The following is a 25,952-nucleotide window of genomic DNA, read 5'->3' on the forward strand; positions in this document are numbered from 1 at the left end:
CACCAACCGGAAAGCCATCTCAGGTGAAGAGGGCGGGTTGCCACAGGTATGGTAGATCAGATACAAATCAGAAATTAGGCTTCTCAAAGGAGAATCTGAAGGGAGGAGTACCTGGCAAGAAACTCCTGACCTAATAATAAAGAGATCTGCTTGAGCACATCAAAGACAATTTCAGTCACAGAATCGGTGATACCATGAAAGAAGTTTACCTCATAACAGAAAGTCAAAAACAATAGAGCAAAACAAACAGCAAAAAATGAAATAAATGGTCTGCTTTGATCTGGCCTTAGGAAGATTTCCAACACCCACCCACCCCCACCCTCTGAGTGGCTTTCAGAAGGAAGAAGTCCAAGGTGCCGGATCAAATGGTCGTCTGCTCACAGAACACACAGGATGTCCCCGGCCTGGGGGTCTCAGCCTGGCTGCACCTCAGAGGCTCACACCCATAGTGGTTCTGCCTCAGGAGCTGTGGGAAAGCCAGAGTCTTGGTCATTTTTAGAAAGTTCCCCAGGCGATTCTGAAATGCAGCCAGGGTTGGAAGCTGCTGGTCTAAAGCCTCATGAACAAACTAATCAGAAAGATTAAGGGAATGGCTGAATTTTAATGGGATGCAGGGGTAAAATGAAAGAACCATCAGGGCTATTACAGGTGACTGTCTGACCTTGACTGGGGGCCTAAGTGCCTACTTTCCACCAGAGGACTGTTGCTGGGACCCTCACAGGGGTGGGGGCCGCTTGTGGTCATCCACCTGCATGGTGTCTGTAAGTGACATGACCCCACTGCTTGTTGAAATATGCATGTGAAAAAATGAGTCAGTGAATTGACATATTTAAATGATTTTTTAAAGTCTTTTCTAAACTCCATAACTAAGGGAATTTTAAAAATTGATTCACCATGAATAGCACTGGGGATTTTTTTGGAGGGGACAGATGAAGGGGATGTACTGAAATTTATGCCTTATCCCACAGGGAGAGTCCAGGGTACTCTCTAAAGTAAATGCTTTTCAGCAGGGAAGTCCCAAAGCTATAGGGATAATTGAAGAGAGGGGACTTGAGGACCCCAAAGCTGCCAGAAAACTGGTAGATGTATCTCCACGAGTCCAGGACAAGGTCTCAGACAGAAAACTGTGGGCTAAATAGTCATGGGCGAAGGAGCCCTGAGCGCTCACTTACTGAAATGGAAATGAAGCCAGGGAATCCTTGGGGACTGTTCCCAAAGGCAGCCGCTGTGGCCACCAAGGCCACAAGGCCACCTTGTCAGAAAGAGGATCCAACATGAAAGGTGAACACTGGTGGCAGAGAGAATGTCACCTATCCTCCATGACACTTAGTGTCATCAGGTCACTGGCCCTCAAGTCTGACATATGAAACCCAGAGGAAGTCCAGAAACATAGCCTCTGGAAAACAAAGGCAAAAACTTGTCTCTGAATCAAGGGACACTGGTCAGGCAGTTGTAGGATAAGTCAGTTTGTAAACTTGCAGAAGTAGCAGATGGCGAAAGGACAGGGTTCTAGTGCCTGAGCAGAAGCAAGGAGGTTGGAGGCAGTCTTGCTCTCTCCAAGGTTTTGAGTGAAGATGGCCCTGTCCCCTCCTTACAGGGCCCAGACAGAGAGAAGCCCTGAGCCAGGGAGGCCAAGGGGCTAATTTAGAGCCTCTCAGAGGCAGCAGGGTTTGGGCAAGGAGAGAAATGAGGCAAGTTTAAGAGGGATAAAACAGCTCAGTTTGGGGTAGGGCCAACTCCCAGGGCTTCCTACGGACCAGCTGCGTGTCTGAGTTCACCACCTGAAGGGGCAGAGTTGGCACTGGAGGCCAGATCTGTCTGAATCCACAGTGACCTCACAGCCTCAAGTCCTGGGGCCCCACTCAGCTCCCAGACTGCCCTCTTTCCCCTCCTGGCAAGCTCGTCAAGAGGAACTACCTTTCAACCACTTCAGCTCCCAGAGAAGAAACGAAATCTTGAAGTGCCTAATTCCGTGCCTTGAATAAGTGTTTACTTATTTAAGCCACACTCCTCCCCAGACCTGCCTAGGTGGCTTACCAAGACGCACAGGGGACACCAGGCATATATTAGATACTCAAAAAAGGTCTGTTTGGTTTGGATCTGCTCCAGGGTGAGATGATTTAGAGCAGCTACCAGCCTACAGACCTCAGGAGCAGAGCTGCACATGAGAGAAAGGGGACTTCTGTCCCCGGGGCCCCCTCCTTTGCTGTACCACATTCCTGGGTGCCGTCAGTTGTGGCTACAGCCAAGAATCCTGCTCTCTAGCCTGTAGGATGGGGGGGGGTGGTTTTGCCTTGAGCCTCATAGACTCTACCCCCTGGATGAATCTTTGTATCATAAAATTTGGTTCAGGGCTCATTTTCTAAAAGCTATTTGACAAAATTGTAATTTACCTTTATCTGTAAAATATTCATGAGACTTTGATCTAGAAATGCTCTGTTTTTGTAAGCTCAGTCTCATTATGAAAGTAGGAGCATCCAGGGTGGGATGGAGGAATGTTTACCAAAGGGGAAAACTATAAATACTTGAAAAACTTTAGCAAAAAAAGTTCTCTTGTGTACTTAGAGCCTGATTTTTGTTCTGAACGCTTCCTCTCAATATGCATTCATCAGGGATATTTTTTCTTTTGTCTTTAGTGGAAAAGGCTACTATCCGGCCAGCTAAAAGCATGGACTCGCTGTGCTCAGTGCCTGTGGAAGGTGAGCTCTCACAACTGCTCTCGGAGCTGGGGATCACCACTGGGAGACACGAGCTCCCCTACCAGACTTGCCTTCAGGAGTTACCTTCCAGCCAGTCTCATCACAATCACGCACAGTCCCAAATCCCTCCTGACCCTTCCTGAACCCAATAGGTTCACACAGCCCTTGCCTTAACCACCTCCCTGGCCTCTCCCCACCCCACATTACACAAGTCTTGGCCTCAAGGGCCATCCTCCTCCCCCCACCTTCCTCTCCCCACAGTTGGCGATGGCAGCCATTGTACACTCAAACCTGAACTAGGTAAAAGGGCAACACCTGCGAGCCAAGGCAGGTGAGGCTTTCACCTTAGGCTTAAGGAAGAGCCAAGCACTGGTTTTTACCTCATAGTTTGGTGCCTAGATACTTAGGTGTCTTGAATTTGCCCATTTCCTTCTGCAGGCAGTAGCTTCATCGTACCTGTCAGGTCATGATTTCGAGCCGGTAGATTGGATCATTCATTCACCAGTAAACAGTGATGGACACCAGCCTGGCATGTAGCCGGTCAGCCTGGGGTGGAGTAGATGTGTGTAGAGTTGTACGCGAGGTGACACATCCTCACAGTGACACCACGCTGGTCTTCAGGGCTGCTTTGCCTATCCCTCTGGCTTCTGTTCTTGTTAAGGAGCCAACAAGCACCTCTATGAGTTATAAGGCACAAGACTTCCCCAGCAGCAGAAGGTTCATACCCCCACCTGTGTCCCGTGACTTTTCCAGCTCCTTTAATGCAAACCATTTTGCTCTTTGATAAAGGAGGCAGCCTGAAACCGTGCAGAACGTCCGCAGAACAACCTTTTAAAAAATAACTGTAAACTTGTAAAATCCTCCGTGAGCTCTTTTTCAAGCTGACTCGATACTTTTAGCATTTTCGTGCCTTTATATTTGGCCATTTGCTTAGAACCCTGAGGCGGTTCTACTGAATTTAGGTGAGGACCTAAACTGAGGTCCTCACTTTGGTGGGCACTGGGCAGGTTCTCTGCCTCTCTGAGTCTCGATTTCCTCATGTGTTAAAGGAGGTCATTACACTTCTCCATGAGCAGCCAGGAGAATTGTAAACCTCGGATCACATAAGACGTCCAGCAGAGCCCTTGGTACCTCGTGCAGAGTTTTTCTCCTGATCCCAGGCAACTCCCGTGTTATCTCACGCCTTGTTTATTTCCAATACAGGTTTTTCTCCTCTTTGCTTTCACTTGTAAGTCAGTTGGGAAATTGCTGCTCACAACTGGGCTTTCTAACTTTTAGTTAATTTACATTTCTAGCTTCTCATCCCCTGAATCAGCAGGAGGAAGCCTGGGAAAAGGGAGAAAAGTCTAGCTGAGAACAGCATTTGTTTCCTTGCTGGGAAATCAAACCCCTTTTGGGTCCGTCTGCCAGAGGAGACTTAAAACAATACGTTCGAAAGTTTTAAAGTAAAACAGAATTCTGCTATTTTGCCCTTTTTGTCTTCTTCTTTATTTTGAGAAAACTTCATTCCATCTCCCATCTTTGTCTTTTTTCATGATCTACATTTACTGCTGGGTGGATGACCGCTGTGTCTAGCAACATTAGCCATTTGGAAACTGCTCTCCCTGCAGAGTTTCAAACAGATGCGTACAGTACAACAGAAAATGGTCCTGTCAGGGCATCGTGCCAACATTGTGTGCACAGGAGAAGATGCTTACTCTCCCATCAACCAAACATTATCTGTCTCTCTTGGGAGGGCTACACCCTTTTTAGAAGGTTATGCCTTCCCAATGTTCAGGTGTTATGCACCTTCCCTTACTGGAAGGCTGTGTTGTGGTGTGTGCGTGTGCCAAGGCTTCTGACCGTGTGTGTGTTTGCTTTTTCACTAGGGAAAGAAACCAAAGGAAATTTTAATCGAACAGTCACCACTGGTGGATTTTTCATCCCAGCGGCAAAATTGCATTCAACCAACACTGGTAGCTCATGTGACCTCAGCAAGCAGGAGGGCGAATGGGGCCAGGAGGGGATGCCGGCAGGGGCGGAGGGGGGCTTCAACATGAGCAGTGACCGAAGCCAACTTCAGGGTGCTCAGGCCCGGCCCCCACCTGAGCAGCTGAAGGTGTTCCGGCCTCTTGAGGATCCAGAGAGTGAGCAAACAGCCCCGAAGATGCTGGGTATGTTCTACACATCAAATGACAGCCCCAGCAAATCTGTCTTTACCAGCAGTCTCTTCCAGATGGAGCCCTCTCCCCGTCACCAGCGCAAGGCCCTGAACATCTCTGAGCCCTTTGCCGTGTCCGTTCCGCTGCGCGTGTCAGCGGTCATTAGCACCAACAGTACCCCGTGCAGAACACCCCCGAAGGAGCTCCAGTCGCTTTCCAGCCTGGAAGAATTTTCTTTCCAGGGGTCAGAGAGTGGAGGTTGGCCTGAAGATGACAAGCCACTGGGAGCTGAGACGTCTACAGGTAAAGCAGGGAGGGAAGGTTTCTTTTCATCGAAAGGAATTAAAAAAAAAAAAAAAATAGACAAACTTGCCTAACCAGAGTTCGCAAGATAATGTAGTGAAGTGGTTAAGACTGTGGGCTCTGGGGATTCCTGGGTGGCTCAGTGGATTAAGCCCCTGCCTTCGGCTCAGGTCATGATCTCAGGGTCCTGGGATTGAGTCCCGCATCGGGCTCTCTGCACAGTAGGGAGCCTGCTTCCCCCTCTCCCTCTGCCTGCCTCTCTGCCTGTGATCTGTCTGCCAAATAAATAATTAAAATCTTGAAAAAAAAAAAAAAAAGACTGTGGGCTCTGGAGCCAGATTGCCCGAGTCCAGAGTCAGCCATTTCACTGGATGATCTTTAGCAGCTGTGTGCCTCAACTGCTTGGGCTGTAAAATGGGAATGAAGTTCCTAATCATATCCTCTTCGTAAGTTTGCTGGGAATATTAAATTAGTTAATACATGGGAAGCTCTCAGAACAGGTACATAGCAAGTACTCAGCAAATGTTGCCTATTATTTTATTCACCCATATAGTGAGCAGGCAGGAGTAAAAGCTCAAGGAATTCAACTCTTCTGGACTCAACCTCTCTCCATCCATCCATCCATCCCTCACTTCTACCTCATATCTGAAGAGAATATGGCTAGCAACCCTAGCAATGAGAAAGGGTATCTTGCTCCCAATTTCCATATATCAAATGCAGGGAAGACTCTGTTGGGCCTGCTTGGGATACGTGCCCAGCCTTGGATGAATCATGGGTGCCAGGCACTTAGGGTTCTCGGATTGGCTGAGGCCGAGTGTCTGAACCATCTCTTGAGTTAGGAGGGGTTCTGTGGTCAACAGCCAGCTATGAGCCACATAAAAGGGAAGTAGGGAGAACCACAAAGGAAAGGATGACTGATAGACAAACCAGCAAATGCCCACTTTGGTTTAAGCCTATTTTTGTTATTAATATTAGCTAACGTTTTTTGAACAACTGTTATGGTATCAGGCACTGTCCTAAGTGTTCTGCACAACAACCCTGTGAGGTACAGGTTGTTACTATCCTCCCCATTTGCTTAGAGAGGAAATCAGTTAACTTGCCAAATGATTCAGAGCAAGGAAGTAGAAGAACCAGGTTTTTAACCCAGATTTTAAAACCCGTGCTTTAAAACACTCCCCCATGCACCTTCATATGTTTACAAGGGGCTGTGGAGGCTCAGAGATTGTTAGAACAGGATCCCTTTGCCCAGCAAGCTCATGAACTAGGAAGAGAAACTAAAACCGTACCAAAGTGTGGCACAGGGTCAGCCTGTTGAAGTAGCACAAGACTCTCCTTGGGCTTTTTTTTTTTTTTTTTAAAGAGATTTATTTATTTATTTTTATAGAAAGCAAGAGAGCACAAGAGGGAGGGGCAGAGAGGGGAGAGAGAATCTCAAGCAGACTCTGAGCTCAGCATGGAGCCCGACATAGGGCCCAATCTCACGACCCTGAGATCATGACATGAGTTGGTCACTTAACTGACTGCACCACCCAAGAGCCTCCCTCCTTGGGCTCTTTGAATGAGGGAGGACTTCAGTTCCTGGAAGATAATGAAAGAGGTGTTCAGAAAGGATTTCAAGGGCGTCAAGAAGAGGCAGTCCTCTCGGGAGGATACTAGGAAGGCTTCCCAGAAGAGGTGACATTTGGGAAGGCTTTCGTAAATGGGTGGGCTTTCTCCATACAGAAAAGTTGGGGAAGGCATTCTGGGGTGAGAGGCAGCTGAATATTGTGGAAAGTCTGTAGGTTTTGGACTTCACCTGGGGTGATTTGAATCCTAGCTTCAGCGCTTTGGGGCTGTGTGACAGTGGACGGTGGTTGATATCGCTGAGCCAGGGGTGGTCGCTCTCACAAGGGCTGGGGTGAAGTCTGAATGGGGGAATGTCCATAAAATGCCTGTTCACGGTCTGGCTCACAGACGATGTTCAATAAGTATTTTGTCCTTTTCCCCTCCCTTTCCCTTCAGGACAGGGGGCAGAAGATGAGCAAAAACTCAGGGGCATCACGTGATGCCCTGTGTGGAGAATGTTCTGTGGGGGGCTGGTGGGATGGAGCGAGATGAGGGCTAGAAGAGGAAGGGAAGCACTTGAGGAAAAAGTGTTCCCAGAGGCTTTTGTGAGATATATCCAAATTGGTGTGGAGTTGCCCCCTGGGAAGAGTCACACAGGAAGCTATCAGTCAAAATCACAGCCCATCTCTGTGGCTTGGTGTAAATAAGGGATTCCTGTGCCCTAGGCAACAGCTTGACTCCTCAGGATCTGAATTTACTTAGATGTGAAGTGAAAGATTAGATTAGAACAGGGTTTCTCAACTTGGTACTATTGACATTGTGGCCGGGCAACTCTTTGTTGGGGGAAGGGGCTGTTTTACGTTTCATAGGAAATTTGGCAACATTCCTGGCTTCTGCCCACTAAATGCCAATAGCCACCTCCTCCCCGCCCAAATGTCTCCTGGGGAGGGAAAGAGCAGGGGGTCCCCGGTCACAAGCCCCTGGACTGGGGGATCTTCAAGACCTGTCCCATTTCTGACAGTCTGTGACTCTGGGAACTAAAGGCAGGACACGGCAAGGGGGAAAGGGTCAAAATGCGAAAAGCAGCAAGCTGGGAGAATTCCCTCCACCCTTGTGAAGCGGGACTAGTCCAGGACAGTGACTGCGCGGGTTAAGGCCTCTCTGCAAATGAATTCTTCAACGTAACTCTCATCCTTCACAGCTTCCGTACCTAAGAAGGGGGTTCTCGAGGAGGCCAAGCCAGGACCAGAAGCAGTGAGGATGGTGGAATGCAACAAAGGCCTCCCCCTGGAGCCAGGCCCCCAACAAGAGGAAAAGAAGGCCTCGGAAACATCCCTGGACTCTCAACATTCAAGTAACTTAGAGGAGAGGTTGGACCCAGAGAAGGCGGAGGAGGAGGGTGGAGAGGCTGGCCAGGCGGAGCCCAGCACTCTGCAGGAGAGCCCTGGGCCCAGAGCCGAAGCAGTGTTTCTCCAGGATGTGGTAAGATGCACTCACCGTGGGGACCAGCCAGTACAGTCCTCTTTGTCCCAGGGGCTCCTGGTAGAACTGAAAGCAGGGATTTGTGGGGGGAAAAAGGGGGATTGTTTAAGAACCAGTTTCTGCCAACGTGACTTGAGGAGACTGAAAGGGTCCGTAGACAAAAGGACGAGACTGATACAAGGCAAAGGTCAAGTAAAGCTTTATTTCGCGCCAAGCATTGAGAATCAAACTGACGAGCCAGGGCCGTCTCTTGCAAAGAGGCGACCCCTCCCAGCCTCACAGACTAACTTTTATAGAGCAAAGGCCATGTGGTTGAGCCTGGCCACACACAGGTGGCCAATTGAATTACCATTCACCCTATAGTAGTTATTTGAACTAGCCTATCACTCTGGTCAGAATTGGCACCCAAAAGGCAGGGCCCACATTTTTGGGTGGTTAGGGAGGTGCTTTCCTGATTGGATGTCTCCACCTGGCTTGGCTCATCCTTGGCGGGTAGGGAGGTAATACGTGCGCTTTCACTGATTGGACGTTTCCACCTGGCTGGACACGCCCTTGTATCTGGGCTCCGTTATTTTTGCCCAGCCTGACATGTCCTGGTATCTGTGCTCCATTATTGGGGCTATTTGGCTGTACGTATTTCACTAGTTCTGTTTCTAAGCACTTTCCTCTTGGGGGGAAGGGGCAGGTTCAATCTAAGTTTACTGCATAAACAACAAAATGGCTCGCTCTGGCTAAGTAGGTCCTTACAGAGACAACCTTTACAACCACGTGCTGGGAGTTAGGACAGTGCTGGAGGGCTGTATAGGCCTCAAGAGGGCCAAAAGAAGGTTCCCAAAAGATGTGTTTGCAACCATAGAAAGAGAAAGATACAGAGATTCTTACAGGGATTGAAGTTGGGGGGAGGGGCAGGTATAAATTAATGCCACCAGGCTACCCTGGAATTTTATGCTTTAAAGGTCACTCTTTCGTGAGGAGAATGGCTTGGAAAAGGCAGGAGAGGAGGCATGGGTGCCAGTTAGATGGCTAGTATGTGACAAGCCAGGGGAGAAAACATGGTGGCTTGGAGGAGGGTGGGGGTAACAAGGAAAGAAATGGAAGGCTTCAAAAGCTATTTAGAAACTAGAATGGTGCTCGCTTCGGCAGCACTTGTACTAAAATTGGACCGATACAGAGAAGATTAGCATAGCCCCTGTGCTAGGATGATATACAAATTCGTGAAGCGTTCCATATTTTGGGGGTGAGTGCCTGGCTCTGTCACGCAATGGATAGCACATTGGACTTCTTCCATATTTTTGGGGTAGGGGGTTTTCCTGCCTGGCTCAGTTGGTAGAGCATGTGACTCTTGATCTCAGCGTTATGAGTTCAAGCCCTACATTGGGCATGGAGCCTACTAAAATAAAATAAAATAAAATAAAATAAAATAAAAAGCAGTGTCTGAAATAGAATTTATCACCCACACAGAGAAAGAAGCTAGAATGAACAGGACTTGGTAAAGGATTGGATAAGAGTGAGGAAGAAGGACGAGTCAAAACACCTCATAGATTTCTGATCTAAGCAGAAAGATGCACTATGGTCCATTTACTGAGATGGTGGGGGAGGAGAGTTTACGTGCTCATTTACTTATCTAAATATTTATTTCTTATAAGAGATCAATTCGTGTAGGTGCTAAGGAGAGTAAGCAGTTGAGTTAAAGTCTGCCTCTGCCTGAAGGTGAAATGGGAGTAGATACAAGTCAGTGTGATATGGTAGAATCAGATCTCAAAAAACACCCCTGCCTTTTGACCAAGGAATCCTACTGCTGGAGAGTTCTCTGAAGGAAACAATCAAATAGAAATACCACAAAAGAAAACCTCTTATTGAAGGAGGGGCAAGATGGTGGAGAAGTAGGAGACCCTATTTCAGCCTATCCCCTAAAGTGAGCTAATTATCTACCAGAACACTCTGAACACCCATGAAATCAGCCTGAGCTGTAGGATTATACAGTTCTGGATCTCTTCGGGGGCAGAAGACAATAGTGGAGTGATAAAGCGGAGTAGGAACGATCAGACTGATATCGGAGGATAAACAGAAGGGGGAGGGAGCCACTAGAAGTGACCCACTGGAAAGTAATACCCCAATACAAGAGTGCCCTCTGATTGGGGACCAGCATTAACTTGGAATCTGGTTAAAAGCACTCAAAAAGAGCAAAAGATCTTAAGGGGCAGCTGGTGGAATCAGGCAGTCATGGGCACGGGCCAAAGCCCACAGATCCAGGAGGGCCACCACCAGCGACCATCTGTGCCAGAGAGAGTATGGTGGAGCCCCCGGGGTTGCACAGCTTGCACCACAGATCAGCTGGGCACACTCCCACCCCGACATGAGGGAGTCTGGTGACAGTACCAGCCTGCGCTCCCTAGAACTTTTGCTCAATGTGCGACCAGGGTCTGACCCACTCCCTGCCAATACCCGAGAAAGCTCCATCCTGACACTAGCTGGCGGTCTCTAGGAGCAACCGAGGGTCTGGACTCTCCCAGCCGGGGCCTGAAGGAATTCAGTGTGATCTCCTGTGGTGGCAACCTGAGGGCTGGACCCCAGATAGTAGTCCTGGCAAAGGCAGCCACCAGAAGCAGGCTTCCTGGACCAATATTGCTTGCGGTTTAAGTGGCACAGGGGTGCAGAGACAAGTGGGCACTTCAGGCGACCCCTGAGACAGTGGCTGGGGACGTGCTCTGCCTGTGGGAGGCTGCATGGCTCAGCAGAGTTTGCAGAGGGGGAGTCTGTGTGTTCTGGACCACCCAGAGGGGAGCAGAGGGAGGGTTCTCTCCGAGTCGGAGGTCTGGGTGCAGTTTGCTTTCCACCAAACCTCTGAGAAGCCACAAAGAGCCTCAAAAGAAAAAAACCTCCAGAGAACAAAAGCCTGAAAAACCAGTTTCCACAGAGCCCAGTCCCTTGATAGGGGGCAGGAGGATTCAACCCAAGCAAGACTGACTGAAAAACAATGCGGCAGGCCCCTTCCCCCAGAAAGCCAGTCAAAAGAACGAGAGGACAACCACCACAGGGTCCCCATAAAACTGTAAAACCCCAATATCAGGGGAAAAGAAGAAATTAAACTCCCGGTATTGCCTTAAAACCTGTATATTTCATAGATACAACTTTTACTTTTAAATTTGTTCTCACTATTCTTGTTCTCTTTAATTTTTTTAACCTACTTACCATTACAATTAGAGGCTTAATACAATATATTCCATAATAACCTTTAACTTGAACTTTTTTCACACTTATACCTGTTTTTCGTTTTCTTTTCTATTTTTTTAATATACATATAGATATAAGCGTCAAGGTAAACCTCTTTCCCTAATCAATACTACCCCTGTATATAAACCAGTTTTAATTTCCCTTTATCCCTGGAAAGTTGAGTCCTTTAACAAAAATATCAAGATACACCCAGAAAGAATAAAATGACCTTCCTCTCTCACATCAAGGATTTATAACCATTCTCCCATCTTCTTCTTCTGTCAGTGTTTCTGTGTATTTGTTTTTGTTCTGGTATTATATAAATCCTATCCTTGGGGTTCATTTTGGGTGGGTTCTTTATTTTTCTTGTCATTTACTTTTGTTGGTCTTTTTGTTTGTATGCCTTATAAATCTTACCTTTGGGGCCCATTCTGGCTGGGTCTTTTCTTTTCTTTTTTCTGCCTCTCTCTCTTTTTCTTTTTTCTTTCTTTTTGGTGGTGACTTCAATTGCTCAGAAGTGTTCCAGGGTGCACCTTGCCTGGATCACGGTTGATACATTCAGCTACATATCCCCTCAACTGCCTCTCACCAAAATTACTAGGAGGTACACCCAACAGAAGAAAAATTCAGAGACTGTGCCCTCTCCATCAGAACTGTTGGATATGGACATAAATAGTATATCAGAAAGGGAATTCAGAGTAACAATTATCCAAGCGAAGGCTAAGTTGGAAAACACCATTAGGGACAACATGGAATCGCTAAGGACAGAAGTAAAAGACACCAGTGAGAAGTTGAAAATGCTATCAATGAGATCCAATCTAATCTAAATACTCTAACAGCTAGGGTAACTGAGGCAGAAGATAGAATTAGTGATCTAGAAGAAAAACTGATAGAGAAAAAGTATCAGGAGGAGGTCTGGAACAAACAGCTTAGAAGCCATAAAAACAGAATTAGGCAAACAAATGATGCCATGAAATGTTCCAATGTCAGAATTATTGGGATCCCTGAGGGAGAGGAGAAATAAAGAAGACTAGAAGATATAGTTGAAAAAATTCTCCGTGAAAAATTTCCCAGTCTGAGGAATGGAACCAGCGTTGGTGCCCTAGAGGTAGAAAGAACACCCCCCAAGATCAACAGATCTAGAAAGACCTTGAGGCATTTGATTGTAAGACTGATGATCATGATTTTAGACAAGAGCTTTTGAGAGCAGCTAGGGGGAAGAGGGTCCTTATGTACAGAAGAAGGTCCACCAGAATAATGTCAGACCTGTCCACAGAAACCTGGCAAGCCAGAGGGGCTGGCAAGACATATTCAGGGCCCTAAATGAGAAGAACATGCAGCCAAGAATACTTTATCCAGCAAGGATGACATTCAAAATGGATGGAGAAATAAAGAGCTTCCAAGACCGGCAAGGTTTAATAGAGTATGTGACCACCAAGCTGACACTATAAGAAATATTAAGGGGTGTTCTATAAAAGAAGAAAGAACCCAAGAGTGTCATAGAACAGATATTTACAGAGACAATCTATAGAAACAAGGACTTCACAGGCAACATGATGTCAATAAAAACGTATCTTTCAATAATCACTATCAACATGAATGGCCTAAACACTCCATAAGACAGCACAGGGTTGCAGATTGGATAAAATGACAGGACCCATCCATATATTGTCTACAAGAGACCCATTTGGAACCTAAGGATACATCCAGACTGAAAGTGAAGGGATGGAGAAGCATCTTTCATGCCAATGGGCCTCAAAAGGAAGCTGGGGTAGTGATTCTCATATCAGGTAAATTAGATATTAAACTAAAGACTGTAGTCAGAGATACAGAAGGACACTACATCATTCTTAAAGGGTCTATCCACCAAGAAGATCTAACAATTGTAAATATTTATGCCCCCAATACGGGAGCAGCCAACTACATAAGACAACTGTTAATCAAGATAGAGTCATATTGATATGAATACATTAATAGTAGGGGTTCTTAACATGCCACTCTCAGTAATAGACAGATCATCCAAGCAGAAAATCAATAAAGAAACAAGAGCATTGAATTGGACCAGATGGAACAGATGGACCTCAAAGATTTATACAGAACATTCTGCCCTGAAACAACAGAATACTCATTCTTCTTGAGCACGCATGGAACTTTCTCCAGAATAGACCACATAGTGGGTCAAAATCAGGGCTCAACCGATACCAAAAGATTGAGATTACTTCCTGCATATTCTCAGACTACAGTGCTTTGAAACTGGAACTCAACCACAAGAAAACCACAAGAAGTGTTTAGCTTCAAACACTTGGAAGCTAAAGACCACCCTGCTTAAGCATGTTTGGATTAACCAGAAAATCAAAGAAGAACTTAAACAATTCATGGACACCAATGAGAATGAAGATGCTTTGGCCCAAAACCTATGAGATATGGCAAAGGCAGTCCTAAGGAGGAACTACATAGCCATCCAAGCCTCCCTCAAAAAATTGAAAAATCCAGAATACACCAGCTTTCTTTACACCTTAAAGAACTGGAGAATCAACAACAAATTAAGCCAACCCCACACACAAGAAGGGAAATAATCAAAATTAGAGCAGAGATCAATGAGATAGAAACTAGAAATACAGTAGATACATCAACAAAACTAGAAGGTGGTTTTCTGAAAGAATAAATAAGATCGATAAACCATTGGCCAAAATAATCCAAAAGAAAAGAGAGAGGACCCAAAATTAATAAAATTATGAATGAAAAGGAAGAGATCACGACTAACACCAAGGAAATAGAAACAATCATCAGAAATTATTATCAACAGTTATATGCCAATAAGTTAAGCAACCTAGATGAAATGGTTGTATTCCTGGAAACCTATAAACTTCCAAAACTGAATCAGGAAGAAATTGACAACCTGAATAGACCAATATCTAGTAACAAGATTGAAGCAGTGACCAAAAACCTCCCAAAAAACAATAGCCCAGGACATGACAGATTCCCTGGAGAATTCTACCAAACATTTAAAGAAGAAAAGAAGAAATAATAACTATTCTCCTGAAGCTGTTTCAAAAAATAGAAACAGAAGGGAAACTTCCAGACTCTTTTTATGAAGCCAGCATTACCTTGATCCCCAAACCAGGCAAAGACCACACCAAAAAGGAGAATTTCAGACCAATATCCCTGATGAATATGGATGCCAAGATTCTCAACAAGATCCTAGCTAATAGGATCCAACAGTACATTAAAAAGATTATCAACCATGACCAGGTGGGATTTATCCATGGGATGCAAGGGTGGTTCAACATTTGCAAATCAATCAATGTGACAGAACAAATCAATAAGAGAAGAGAGAAGAACCACATGGTCCTCTCAACTGATGCAGAAAAAGCATTTGACAAGATACCACAACCATTCCTGATTAAAACTATTCAAAGTATAGGGATAGAGGGAACATTCCTCAACTTCATAAAATCTATCTATGAAAAACCCACAGCGAATATCATCCTTAATGGAGAAAAGCTGACAGCCTTCCCTTTGAGATTAGGAACACGACAAGGATATCCACTCTCGCCACTGTTGTTCAACATAGTACTAGAAGTCCTAGCACGAGCAATCAGACAACACAAAGAAAGAACGTATTCAATTGGCAAAGAAGAAGTCAAACTCTCTATCTTCGTAGATGACATGATACTTTATATGGAAAACCCAAAAGACTCCACCCCCAAAATACTAGAACTCATATAGCAATTCAGTATTGTGGCAAAATCAACGATACAAAATCAATGTACAGAAATCAGTTGCTTTCTTATACACTAACAATGAAATATAGAAAGGGAAATTAGAGAATCGATTCCATTTACTATAGCACCAAGAACCATAAGATACCTGGGAATAAACCTAACCAAAGAGGTAAAGGAACTACTACTCAAGGAACTACAGAACATTCATGAAAGAAATTGAAGAAGTCACCAAAAGATGGAAGAGGATTCCATGCTCATGGATTGGAAGAATAAACATCATTAAAATGTCTGTACTGCCCAGAGCAATCTATACTTTCAATGCCATCCCAATCAAAATTCCACAAGCATTTTTCAAAGAGCTGGAACAAACAATCCTAAAATTTATAATGAACCAGAGGAGACCCCGAATTGCTAAGGAAATGTTGAAAAAGAAAAATAAAACTGGGGGCATCACATTGCCTTATTTCAAGCTTTACTACAAAGCTGTGATCACCAAGACAGCATGATACTGGTACAAAAACAGACACATAGACCAGTGGAACAGAGCAGAATACCCAGATATGGACCCTCAACTCTATGGTCAAATAATCTTTGACAAAGCAGGAAAAAATATACAATGGAAAAAAGACAGTCACTTCAATAAATTGTGCTGGGAAAATTGGACAGCAATGTGTAGAGGAATGAAACTTGACCATTCTCTTACACCATACACAAAGATAAACTTGAAATAGATAAAAGAAAGGAAAAAAAAAAAAGAAATAGATAAAAGACCTCAACGTGGGGCGTGAATCTATCAAAATCCTAGAGGAGAACATAGGCACTAACTTCTTCGACATTGGCCACGGCAACTTCTTTCAAGATATGTCTCCAAAGGCAAAGGAAACAAAAGCGAAAATGAACTTTTGGGACTTCGTCAAGATCAAAAGCTTCTGCATAGCAAAGGAAACAGTTAACAAAACAAAGAGGCAACCCATGGAATGGGAGAAGATATTCACAAATGACAATACAGACAAAGGGCTGATATCCAAGATCTATAAAGAACTCCTCAAACTCAACACACACAAAACAGATAATAATCATGACGAAAAATGGGCAGAAGACATGAACAGAAACTTCTCCAAAGAAGACATACAGACTATGTCTAACAGACACATGAAAAAATGTTCATTATCATTAACCATCAAGGAGATTCAAATCAAAACCACACTGAGATGCTACCTTACACAAGTCAGAATGGCTAAAATCAACAAGACAGTAAACAAGTATTGGAGAGGATGTGGAGAAAGGGGAACCCTCTTACACTGTTGGTGGAAATGCAAGTTGGTGCAGCCACTTTGGAAAACAGTGTGGTGATTCCTTAAGAAATTTAAAATAGAGCTACCCTATGACCCTGCAATTGCACTACTGGTTATTTACCCAAAAGATACAGATGTAGTGAAAAGAAGGGCCATCTGTACCCCAATGTTCATAGCAGCAATGGCTACAGTCGCCAAACTGTGGAAAGAACCAAGATGCCCTTCAATGGATGAATGGATAAAGAAGATATGGTCCATATATACAATGGAGTATTATGCCTCCATCAGAATGGATGACTACCCAACTTTTGCGTCAACATGGACGAGACTGGAGGAGATTATGCTAAGTGAAATAAGTCAAGCAGAGAAAGTTAGTTATCATATGGTTTCACTTACTTGGTGGAGCATAAGGAATAACACGGAGGACATTGGGAGATGGAGAGAAGTGAGTTGGGGGAAATCGGAGGGGGAGACAGACCTTGAGAGACTGTGAACTCTGAGAAACAAACTGAGGCTTTTGGAGGGGAGGGGACTCAGGGGTTGTGTGAGCCTGGTGGTTGGTATTATGGAGGGCACATATTGCATGGAGCACAGGGATGTGGTGCATAAACAATGAATTTTGGAATACTGAAAAAAAAAAAAAAACCCTCTTATTGAGCAATTATTCACAGTATACCAGGCAACATTTGGCCTTGAGGAATCAAAGATGAACAAACCAAATTCCTTACCTCAAGGAGCTCATAGTCCATTGAGAAAGATAAACATCAAATTAATTGTAATATAAAACATGTGATCAGAGCCTGGTGGGAAGTGATGTCCGGTTGACAGCAGGTCAGGTTCCTCATAAAGAACCCCAGCTGAACTCCACCCCCACCCCCACCCCAGGATGGATTTGCCTCCTGGAACTGCTTCTCCTGGTGACAGATGTGTCTTTTTTTTTTTTTTAAATTTTAATTTTATTTTATTTTTGACAGATGTGTCTTGAGACAAGAAATGAAGGCCACTGAAATTCGTTTCCCTGGCCCTTACTGGGCCTTCCTTCATCCCTTTCCTATCTGCAGTTTGAGACTTTGTGCAGGGGAAGGGAGGAGTCAAAGAGAAACTAGACTTGAGGAGAGACAAGGGGTGGCAAACAAGATGGAGGAGGAGGCACACCTTTGTTTGCTTGTTTGTTTTTAAGTATTATTTTTTTATTATGTTATGTTAGTACATCATTAGTTTTTGGTGTAGTGTTCCAAGATTCATTGTTTACATATAACACCCAGTGCTCCATGCAGTACGTGCCCTCCTTAATACCCATCACCGGGTCAACCTATTCCTCCTACCCCCGTCCCCTCTAAAACCCTCATTTTGCTTCTCGGAGTCCATAGTCTCTCATGGTTCGTCTCCCCCCCCAATTCCCCCCCCTTCATTTTTCCCTTCCTTCTCCTGATGTCCTCCATGCTATTCCTTATATTCTACAAATAAGTGAAACTACATGATAATTGACTTTCTCTGTTTGACTTACTTCACTCAGCATAATCTCCTCCAGTCCCGTCCATGTTGATGCAAAAGTTGGGTATTAATCCTTTCTGATGGCTGAGTAATATTCATTTATATATGGACCATATCTTCTTTATCCATTCATCTGTTGAAGGACATCTTGGCTCTTTTCACAGTTTGGCTATTGTGGATGTTGCTGCTAGGAACATTGGCCTGCAAATGGCACCTTCTTGGCACCTTCTTTACACTCCATCTGTATCTTTGGGCTGAATACCCAGTAGGAGGCTCCTCTTTAGATCCACAATGGTTATCTGTAGGTAGTTGGAATATAAGATTTTGCTGTTTTTGTATTCTCCTTTCTTTTAACATGTGTCAATTTTTTTTCCATGTGATATATGTATTTCTTTGGTAATAAGAAAAGCTGTATTTATTTATTTATTTGGAAAGCAGATATCAGGGCAAGAGTTAACATTTACATTCCACAGGGAGAATCACATTCTTGTGTGCCATCTGGTAAACCTGAGGTTAACTGAGACTAGGGGTTGGTTTGTTTTATAAATCAACAGTGCATAGGGATTAAGTGTTTCTGTTCTGGTGTGGACATAGCTGCATTTTGGTCCCGGGCTGCTGCTGTGTGACTTAGGTAAATTGTTTAATCTGTTTGAACATAGGTCTCCTCACCTCTAAAATGGGAGTAGTTATAGTAGTATTTATCTCTGGGACAATTAAACAAGAACATGCAGTTAGAATGTGTTATGGCACGCGGTAAGCCCTGGATAAACAGCCACAATGATTAGTAATGAGGTAGCTGGGATAGTGCAGCCTGGCCCAGCGCCAAGCCCTTCACTGTCACTGGGAAAATAGTGCAGTTGTCAAGGCCACGAGTCCTTGGCTCTAAAATAATCCGTTCCTTGATATTTTTCAGGATGAGGATGACCTGGCCAATGCCCTGATCTGGCCTGAGATTCAACAGGAGCTGAAGATCATCGAATCTGAGGAGGAGCTCTCCTCATTGCCAGCACCTGCCCTAAAGATCAGCCCCACTCAGCCAATCCTGGAGGCCAGTCCGGCGGCTTTTGCTTCCCAGGAGCCTCCTGGGAGCTTGTCTTGTGGGAGACCACCAGGCTCCACCCCTCTGGAGGAGTGGACTAAGGATCCAGCCAATCAGACGGCACAGGGGACTTCCCCTGCAGCCAATAGAGAAAAGCTAGAGACGACGAGCGTCCTCCTCAGACCCGAGACAGAGAAGGGCCCGCGTCCGGACCCCACCAGCTTAGCTCCTCTGGAAATAGTTCCATTTGAAACAGCTTCTTTACAAACAAAGGTGGGCCAAGAAGGCACAGGGAATCTGTCGCCTCCTCTCCCGCCTGCTGCGCCTCCTCCAACTCCTCTGGAGGAGGCGCCTCGAGTCCAGCTATCGAAGGGCAGTCCTGAGAGAGAAGACTCATCTAGGAGTTTGAAGACAAATCCATACACAGACCAGCTGAAGTCTAATGGCAGCCCTGGGACCCCCAGCCTGTGTCAGGAGGAAGAGGAGGAGCCCTCTCTAGGACAAAGTGAAAAGCAAAATTCAAAGAATGCTGCTTGTGAGGGAAAAGGCTCTGGTTTTCAAAGCCCAACAAGCGAGGTTGAGATCTCTCCACAAGGAGAGGGGGATGTAGCCCATTCAGTGCAGGAGCCCTCAGACTGTGATGAAGACGAAACTGTGACAGACATTGCCCAGCATGGCCTGGAGATGGTGGAGCCCTGGGAGGAGCCCCAGTGGGTAACGAGTCCCCTTCACTCTCCCACCCTGAAAGATGTGCAGGAGGCCCAGGTGCAGGGCCCCCAGACCCACCGACTGGAGAGGAGGCTTCCCCACAGGCCCAGCCTTCGTCAGAGCCATTCTCTAGATAGCAAAACAACCACGGTTAAGAGCCAGTGGACTCTTGAGGCTCCCTCCTCTAGCAGCTGTGCTAACCTCGAAGCAGAGAGGAATTCCAACCTTCTGCAGCCCCTGGCCCCCAGGAGAGAGATTACTGGATGGGATGAGAAAACCCTGAAGTCCTTTAGAGAGTTCTCTGGGGACAGAGGGACAGAGGCTGCTCCCAGCCAGAAGGGACCAGGTGGTTTGCAGCCCAAATCAGCAGAAATCAGCCCTGGCAGCCTAGCAGAGGGAAAGGAACAGGGGACACACCAAGGGCACAGCAGCCCTCAGATTGAGCAAGGTAGTGTTCCTGGGCCAGACAACAGCAAAGAGAGTTCTCCTGGTGTGCAAGACAGTGCCTCATGTGGAGAGCATCCCCCAAAGTTACAGCTGAAGAGCACTGAGTCTGGGCTTCCAAAAGGGAAAAACAGGCCTTCTTCCCTCAATTTGGACTCTGCCATTCCCATCACTGACCTCTTTCGTTTTGACAATGTGGCCTCATTTGGTTCACCTGGAATGCAGCTCTCTGAGCCAGGAGACACAAAAGTCGCATGGATGACCTCATCTCTCTGTAAAGTAGACCCGTGGAGTATTTGCTCCCAGGACCCTCAGGACCTGGACATTGTGGCTCATGCCCTGACGGGCCGCCGTAACTCAGCTCCTGTGAGTGTGTCAGCTGTGAGAACCTCCTTCATGGTCAAAATGTGCCAGGCTAGGGCAGTCCCAGTCATCCCACCCAAGATTCAGTACACACAGATCCCACAGCCCCTGCCATCTCAGAGCTCAGGGGACACTGGAGTTCAGCCTCTGGAGAGGAGCCAGGAAGAACCCAGCTCAACTGGTGGGACCTCGCAGAAATCTGCCAGAGATGATTCTCTCTCCTTGGAAAGCCCAAAAGAAGAGAAGCCAAAGCAAGATATGGGAGCCATTGAGGCCTCGCCAATGGATACCACTACATCCCACATGTGCGAGGGACCCATCCTTCCTCCAGAACCAGTCTTGGCTAACCTGCTCTCCACCCAGGATGCAACAGTGCAATGCAGAAAGCGTACATCAGAGACAGAGCCTTCCGGAGACAACCTTCTTTCTTCAAAAATAGAGCGACCATCAGGGGGTTCTAAACCTTTCCACAGGTCAAGGCCAGGAAGACCTCAGAGCCTTATCTTATTCAGTCCTCCTTTCCCCATTATGGACCACCCACCCCCTTCCTCCACAGTGACAGATTCCAAGGTTCTCCTGTCCCCTATCAGAAGTCCCACCCAGACAGTTTCCCCTGGCCTTCTTTGTGGGGATTTGGCAGAAAACACGTGGGTCACACCAGAAGGGGTTACGCTTAGGAATAAAATGACCATCCCTAAGAATGGCCAAAGACTAGAGACCTCAACCAGCTGTTTTTACCAGCCCCAGAGGAGGTCAGTGATTCTGGATGGAAGAAGTGGGAGGCAAATAGAATGACATCAGTTCACCTGCTGGTGTTCAAAAAAAAAAGTCGTGATTCATCATCTGGAAGTTATTACAGGGCCAACTTGCCATTATTCCAGGCATAGGTTATTCAAGTTTGGATTTATTTTGGCCTCTTTTTTTTCTTCAGCTTTTTGACCATTTATTAATTAGCCCATTTGCCATAAGAGAGGTCAAGGGAAGGACCAAGAAATGAAATTTAGATCAGTCCTTAACAGCAGGTGGGAAAGGTCAGGTAAGGAAGAAGCTGAAATGCTTTCTTCCAATGAGATTTGGGGTTGTTTCTGAGTTGTGTTTCTCCCACACTGTCATTACCTATTACTGTTGAGAGTTGGCTAAAATAACATTTTTTGAAAGAAAGAGAAATCCTTTGCCTGTGTTGGAAAATGTTGCTGTTGAGGTTGGAAGGCCTCCTCTTTCCTTCACGCTTTTTAATGCTCCTTAAAGCATGCGTTCTTTTAGACCAGTTTTCTGATAAGCTTTGTACACATGTACACTCCAGAACAGAAGTAGATTTGGAAGTGCAAACTAATGTACACTTACAGATCCAACAGGGTAAAGGTGCCCATGCTCTTTCCCTGGAACTTCTGCAGACTTGTGGGAGATGGTTGCATGTATCAGCGTAGAAAATCAGAATCTATACACAAGAGCAAATTCTATGACTGGCAAAATCTAAGAGGACTGCCTGGCTGTGGCTTTTGTTATTTTGGGGGGACTCTGCCATTCTCCTGACCTCTGATGTATAAATCTAGTGGTTGGGCAGACTGGGGGCTGAGCTGAAGGTTACGTCAATGAGATGTGCTGAATTTTCACTTAGGTATGCAACAGTGAAGTGATCTGTGTTCTTTCCATCAGAGTCCACAGACAGGATATCATCGTAGAGAACAACCTCACGCATAGGTAGAACTATGCTCCAAAGTCAGTGTGTTTAAATTGATGGGGCATTAGTAGAAAACACTTCTAGCTCAGGTTCCCTGTCCTTCCACACTAGGCTGAGAGTACAGGAGAGGATAAGGAGGGAGCCCCAACAGGGTGACCATCTCTGTCACTTGGGGAGAAATGCCCTTTGGAACATGTATTTCATTTTAGCCAGTGGGTACCTCCCTTTCTCCCGCTTCTTCCATTACTCAGAGCAGAGTTGAGGCACCTTTCTCCATCCCATAACACCCCCCCCCCCATCCATTACCCACCCTAGGCCATTCTCCTGTCTACATGCAAGCAGAAGCAATAAACCAATGTGATTTTATTTCAGTTATATAGAACCTCAGTGCTTCTTTCTTTTTCAGCCGGTAAGAGGAAGGAGAACTAATAGAACCTACTGGTAGCTTTTTGGTGCTCTCCCAAAAAGGGATTCACAGGAGCCCTTCTCAAGGCAAAACCCATTAGGATATCAATGGTTTCAAACCTTCTAACACAACAATTTTATTCAGAAAGAAATTAAAACAGACCTGTTCTAGCTCTGTGCACATCTTTTCAGGTTCAAGTCTGGCTGAACTCTGTCCACAAGCTCTGTCATTGCAGAAATTTCTCTAGGGGCTAGCAGTACCTCTCAGCAGACCTCACAATCCAGGCCACCGGTGGGATGGGTAGGGGCTGAACTGAAGTTACCTCGTCCAGGGAGAATTGGAGGTGGAGCCCTGCAACAGATCCATATTCCTCTCTCCCTTCTTCCCTGATAAACCTTACAGTTTTGAAACCTTGTGCTGAACCTTTTAAGCCAGTGTCTGTTTCAGGGGTAACTGGGAGGCCAGCTGACGAGTTCTCCTTTCAGAGGGCACTGAGGTGAATGAGCAAGGGGAGCGGTTAATAGGTTCAGTGTCTTGCCTTCTCATTAGGTGAGCGAGACCCTGGACCAATGGGTCCAGCCAATGGGATGTCAACCCGTAAAAAAAAGTGCTGGGGTACAGCATTTTCCCTCCTGGGCAAGCAAGGTGAAGAAATATAGTGGTGACAGATGAGAAAGGCCATGTTCAGGAGATTTGAAAAGTACATTCCTGCCTTATCAGAAAATGTGGGCAGATAGGCTTTATCCCAATCGCAGTACACTGTGGTGTCTGTGCTTTGATAAAGACCATGTTCCAGTTAGAATGTGAGAGAGGAAAGGATCTGGACTTTGCTTCACCATCAGAACTCTGAGCCACATAATGAAGTATTTAAACTATTTTATGATTATTTTGAATTTTTGTTTGTAATGCTTAGAGGATATATTTTATTCGGGGATAGACTGAGAAGCCACTAAGTACACCTTAATGCATGAGTTCTGCCGGAGGCTCCTAGGCAGATTGTTAAATGGCTGCCATGCCCCATAGACTGACGTCTTTTGTTTGTAGCATCGTCTTCAGGAGTGTGGGTGTGTGGATGCTGTCATGAGACCCAATGACAACTGTCTGGAGATAGTCTCTATTCTGAGTTTTCCTAAGCCAGTGAATCCGGAAAGCTGTGGAAGCTGACTCACCTTCTCGATCAGTGTCCCACGGCTAAAGTGTGGACTTCAATACAGCCCAGCCTGTCAACTGTCACAAACACATTCATAAGCTTCCTGTGGGCTGGGGCTAACCCGACGCCGAGGAAATTCCATTTCATGGCAAAGAGAACTCAGATTTCCTCCCCTGAAATTGTTTCCTCAAATGCCCCAAGATTACCTATTTGGTCATTCATTTGGGACTGAAAAAAGACCCCCCTGAGAATGGCTGGATGGAAATCAAATGCCTGCTTCCATCCAGACAGCGGACAGGACAAGGGCAGTGTTTTTAGGTGGATCTGCATGGTGCTCTAGAAAGGGCTACAAAATCAAATTCTCCCAAGTGCTCCTTCAAACCAGTTACCAGTCCTCAAAATGGGGATGGCTGATTTTAAATGTTAAATTTGAAATAAAATGCATGCATCTCCTAAAGTTTTCTTTCAGTGTTAGTGGTTGCTAAAGAAGATAATAATCTGTATTTATTGGCAAAATGGGCCTTAGGCCAACTATTTTTCCCATTTTTTTTTTTTTACCAAAATGGACCAGATAGAGGAGTTTGGGTTTTATTCTTTGCTTCAGATGGAATGTGAAGAAAACTGATCAAAAACCCCATTAAGACAGCTTGATCTAAGCCCTAAAATTCAAAATAGTGGCCAAGTCAAATTCTGGGTTCTGTATAAGTTAAAAATGTAAGCATCCTCCTCCTCAATATTTATCAAAAGCTTAGTAATATTGCCCTGGGTGCCTTAATACTCTTAAATCCTTGGAGTCTAATGAAAAAAGGGAGAGGGGTGGTAGCAAATGAAACAGTCCATAAACAGGAGCAAGATTTAGAGCCATTACATTACCAAAAGAAAGCTCAAAGGGAAAAATGTAGCAACTAGCATCTTTTAATAGGATTGTTAATAGTGTTCAAGTTACCTACTGACTTTAATCAAATTAAACAATTGCAAATCCAATAGAAGGTACTAGGGAGACACTTAGGCATTGAGAATTTTGCTCTGATTGCTTAAAAAATGTGAGAGTGGTAATCAAGAACAAAGAGTTGTGAAGTTGCGTGTGGTCTGAATTGGTTTAGTTTTTAAGTCTTGCTGGGTCTCTGCTAATGAGCCAGGTAATTACCAGCATTCCATGCTCTTGGGGAGGGAGCTTCAGAGACTTCCGTCATCACAAAATGGGTTAACTTGTATTGGTTATGAAGTCATAGGTCAAGATAAGCTGTTACTTTCGTGTCTAACATTCAGCATGCTGATCACATTTGAGTAAAATTGGGTGGTACAGTCATTAGTCTACACAGGTCTCATTTCAAAGCCTGAAAATATAGTGGGAATGTAAGATTCATTGGTCTGGAATTGGAGTGAGAGAGGTTCAGGACAGGTCCAGTTTCCACCAGGATTGAGTAGGACCACATTCTACCCCAGCTTGTCCTATCTGATGACAAAATGAATCCTGGGTTTAAATTTCAGGAGAATGATTTTAGGCACTTCCAGGTCAGCTCAAAATGTAGAATGACAAAGGATGTGTCCTCATTTGTCAACACCTTCTCTAGCAAAGTCAGGCCAGAAGAGGGAGCAGGCACTTTTCCAAGCATGGAGAGGCATAGGAGATGGAAGAAGAGTGATTGCTTGAGATCAGTGTTGGTCCAGATAGTACAAAACTGGGGGCCACCACGGATGGACGGGCACACAGTAGGTCATTTAGCAGCCTTGAGGTTCATGGGCAGTGCAAAATCACTTCTCTGTGAGGATGAAAGAGGATGTAGCTTAGTGTAAGAAACCCATGCAGGGTGTAGCCATGCGTTTTTCTGGATGGCTCACAATGCTTTGCAATAACTTAATGCCATGGCAACTCCTGGCTTATAATTCTGCAAGGTAAAGCACTTTTTCAAAGGCATCTGCTAGAAATCCACAAGGTTTCAGCTTGTTGAGCTTGACGAATGTTTCCAAAGATATAATCAAATTTTTTCTATTCATTAAAAAAATATAAATACTAAACCTATCCGTAGACATTTAAGTGTAATTAAAAGATTGTTATGCTTTCAAAATGTATTCTAATAAATGATATAAATGATAATGCTTATGATGGCACTATAAACTAGAGGAGGAGGACGTGGGGTGACCAAAATCAGTATTAGAAAAAGTAGATTATATGCATCAGGCTCATTGTTCTAGATTGATGTTAGTTTTTACTTCAAGGTTTGGTCTCACAGCCAAAGTCCTGATGAGTTGCTTCAGTAAGT

At 45.2% G+C, this 25,952-nt stretch overlaps 1 protein-coding gene and 1 non-coding gene across 2 annotated transcripts in view; both read left to right on the forward strand.

Moving 5' to 3' along the window:
* ARHGAP31 (Rho GTPase activating protein 31) overlaps nt 1-24,765 on the forward strand; it is a 118,626-nt gene extending 93,861 nt beyond the window's left edge. Inside the window, exons 9-12 of the mRNA XM_047725690.1 lie at nt 2,637-2,699; nt 4,568-5,143; nt 7,890-8,170; nt 18,811-24,765. Coding sequence (XP_047581646.1) covers nt 2,637-2,699; nt 4,568-5,143; nt 7,890-8,170; nt 18,811-21,246 — 3,356 coding nt within the window. The 3' untranslated portion in view covers nt 21,247-24,765. The remainder of the gene's footprint in view (nt 1-2,636; nt 2,700-4,567; nt 5,144-7,889; nt 8,171-18,810) is intronic.
* Nucleotides 9,298-9,404, forward strand: LOC125089638 (U6 spliceosomal RNA). The gene has a single exon (XR_007124004.1). It is a non-coding gene; the product is annotated as a U6 spliceosomal RNA (small nuclear RNA).
* Nucleotides 24,766-25,952: the final 1,187 nt, after the last annotated feature.

This window comes from Lutra lutra, chromosome 1, assembly GCF_902655055.1.
Source record: "Lutra lutra chromosome 1, mLutLut1.2, whole genome shotgun sequence".
NCBI classification, from domain to species: Eukaryota; Metazoa; Chordata; class Mammalia; order Carnivora; family Mustelidae; genus Lutra; species Lutra lutra.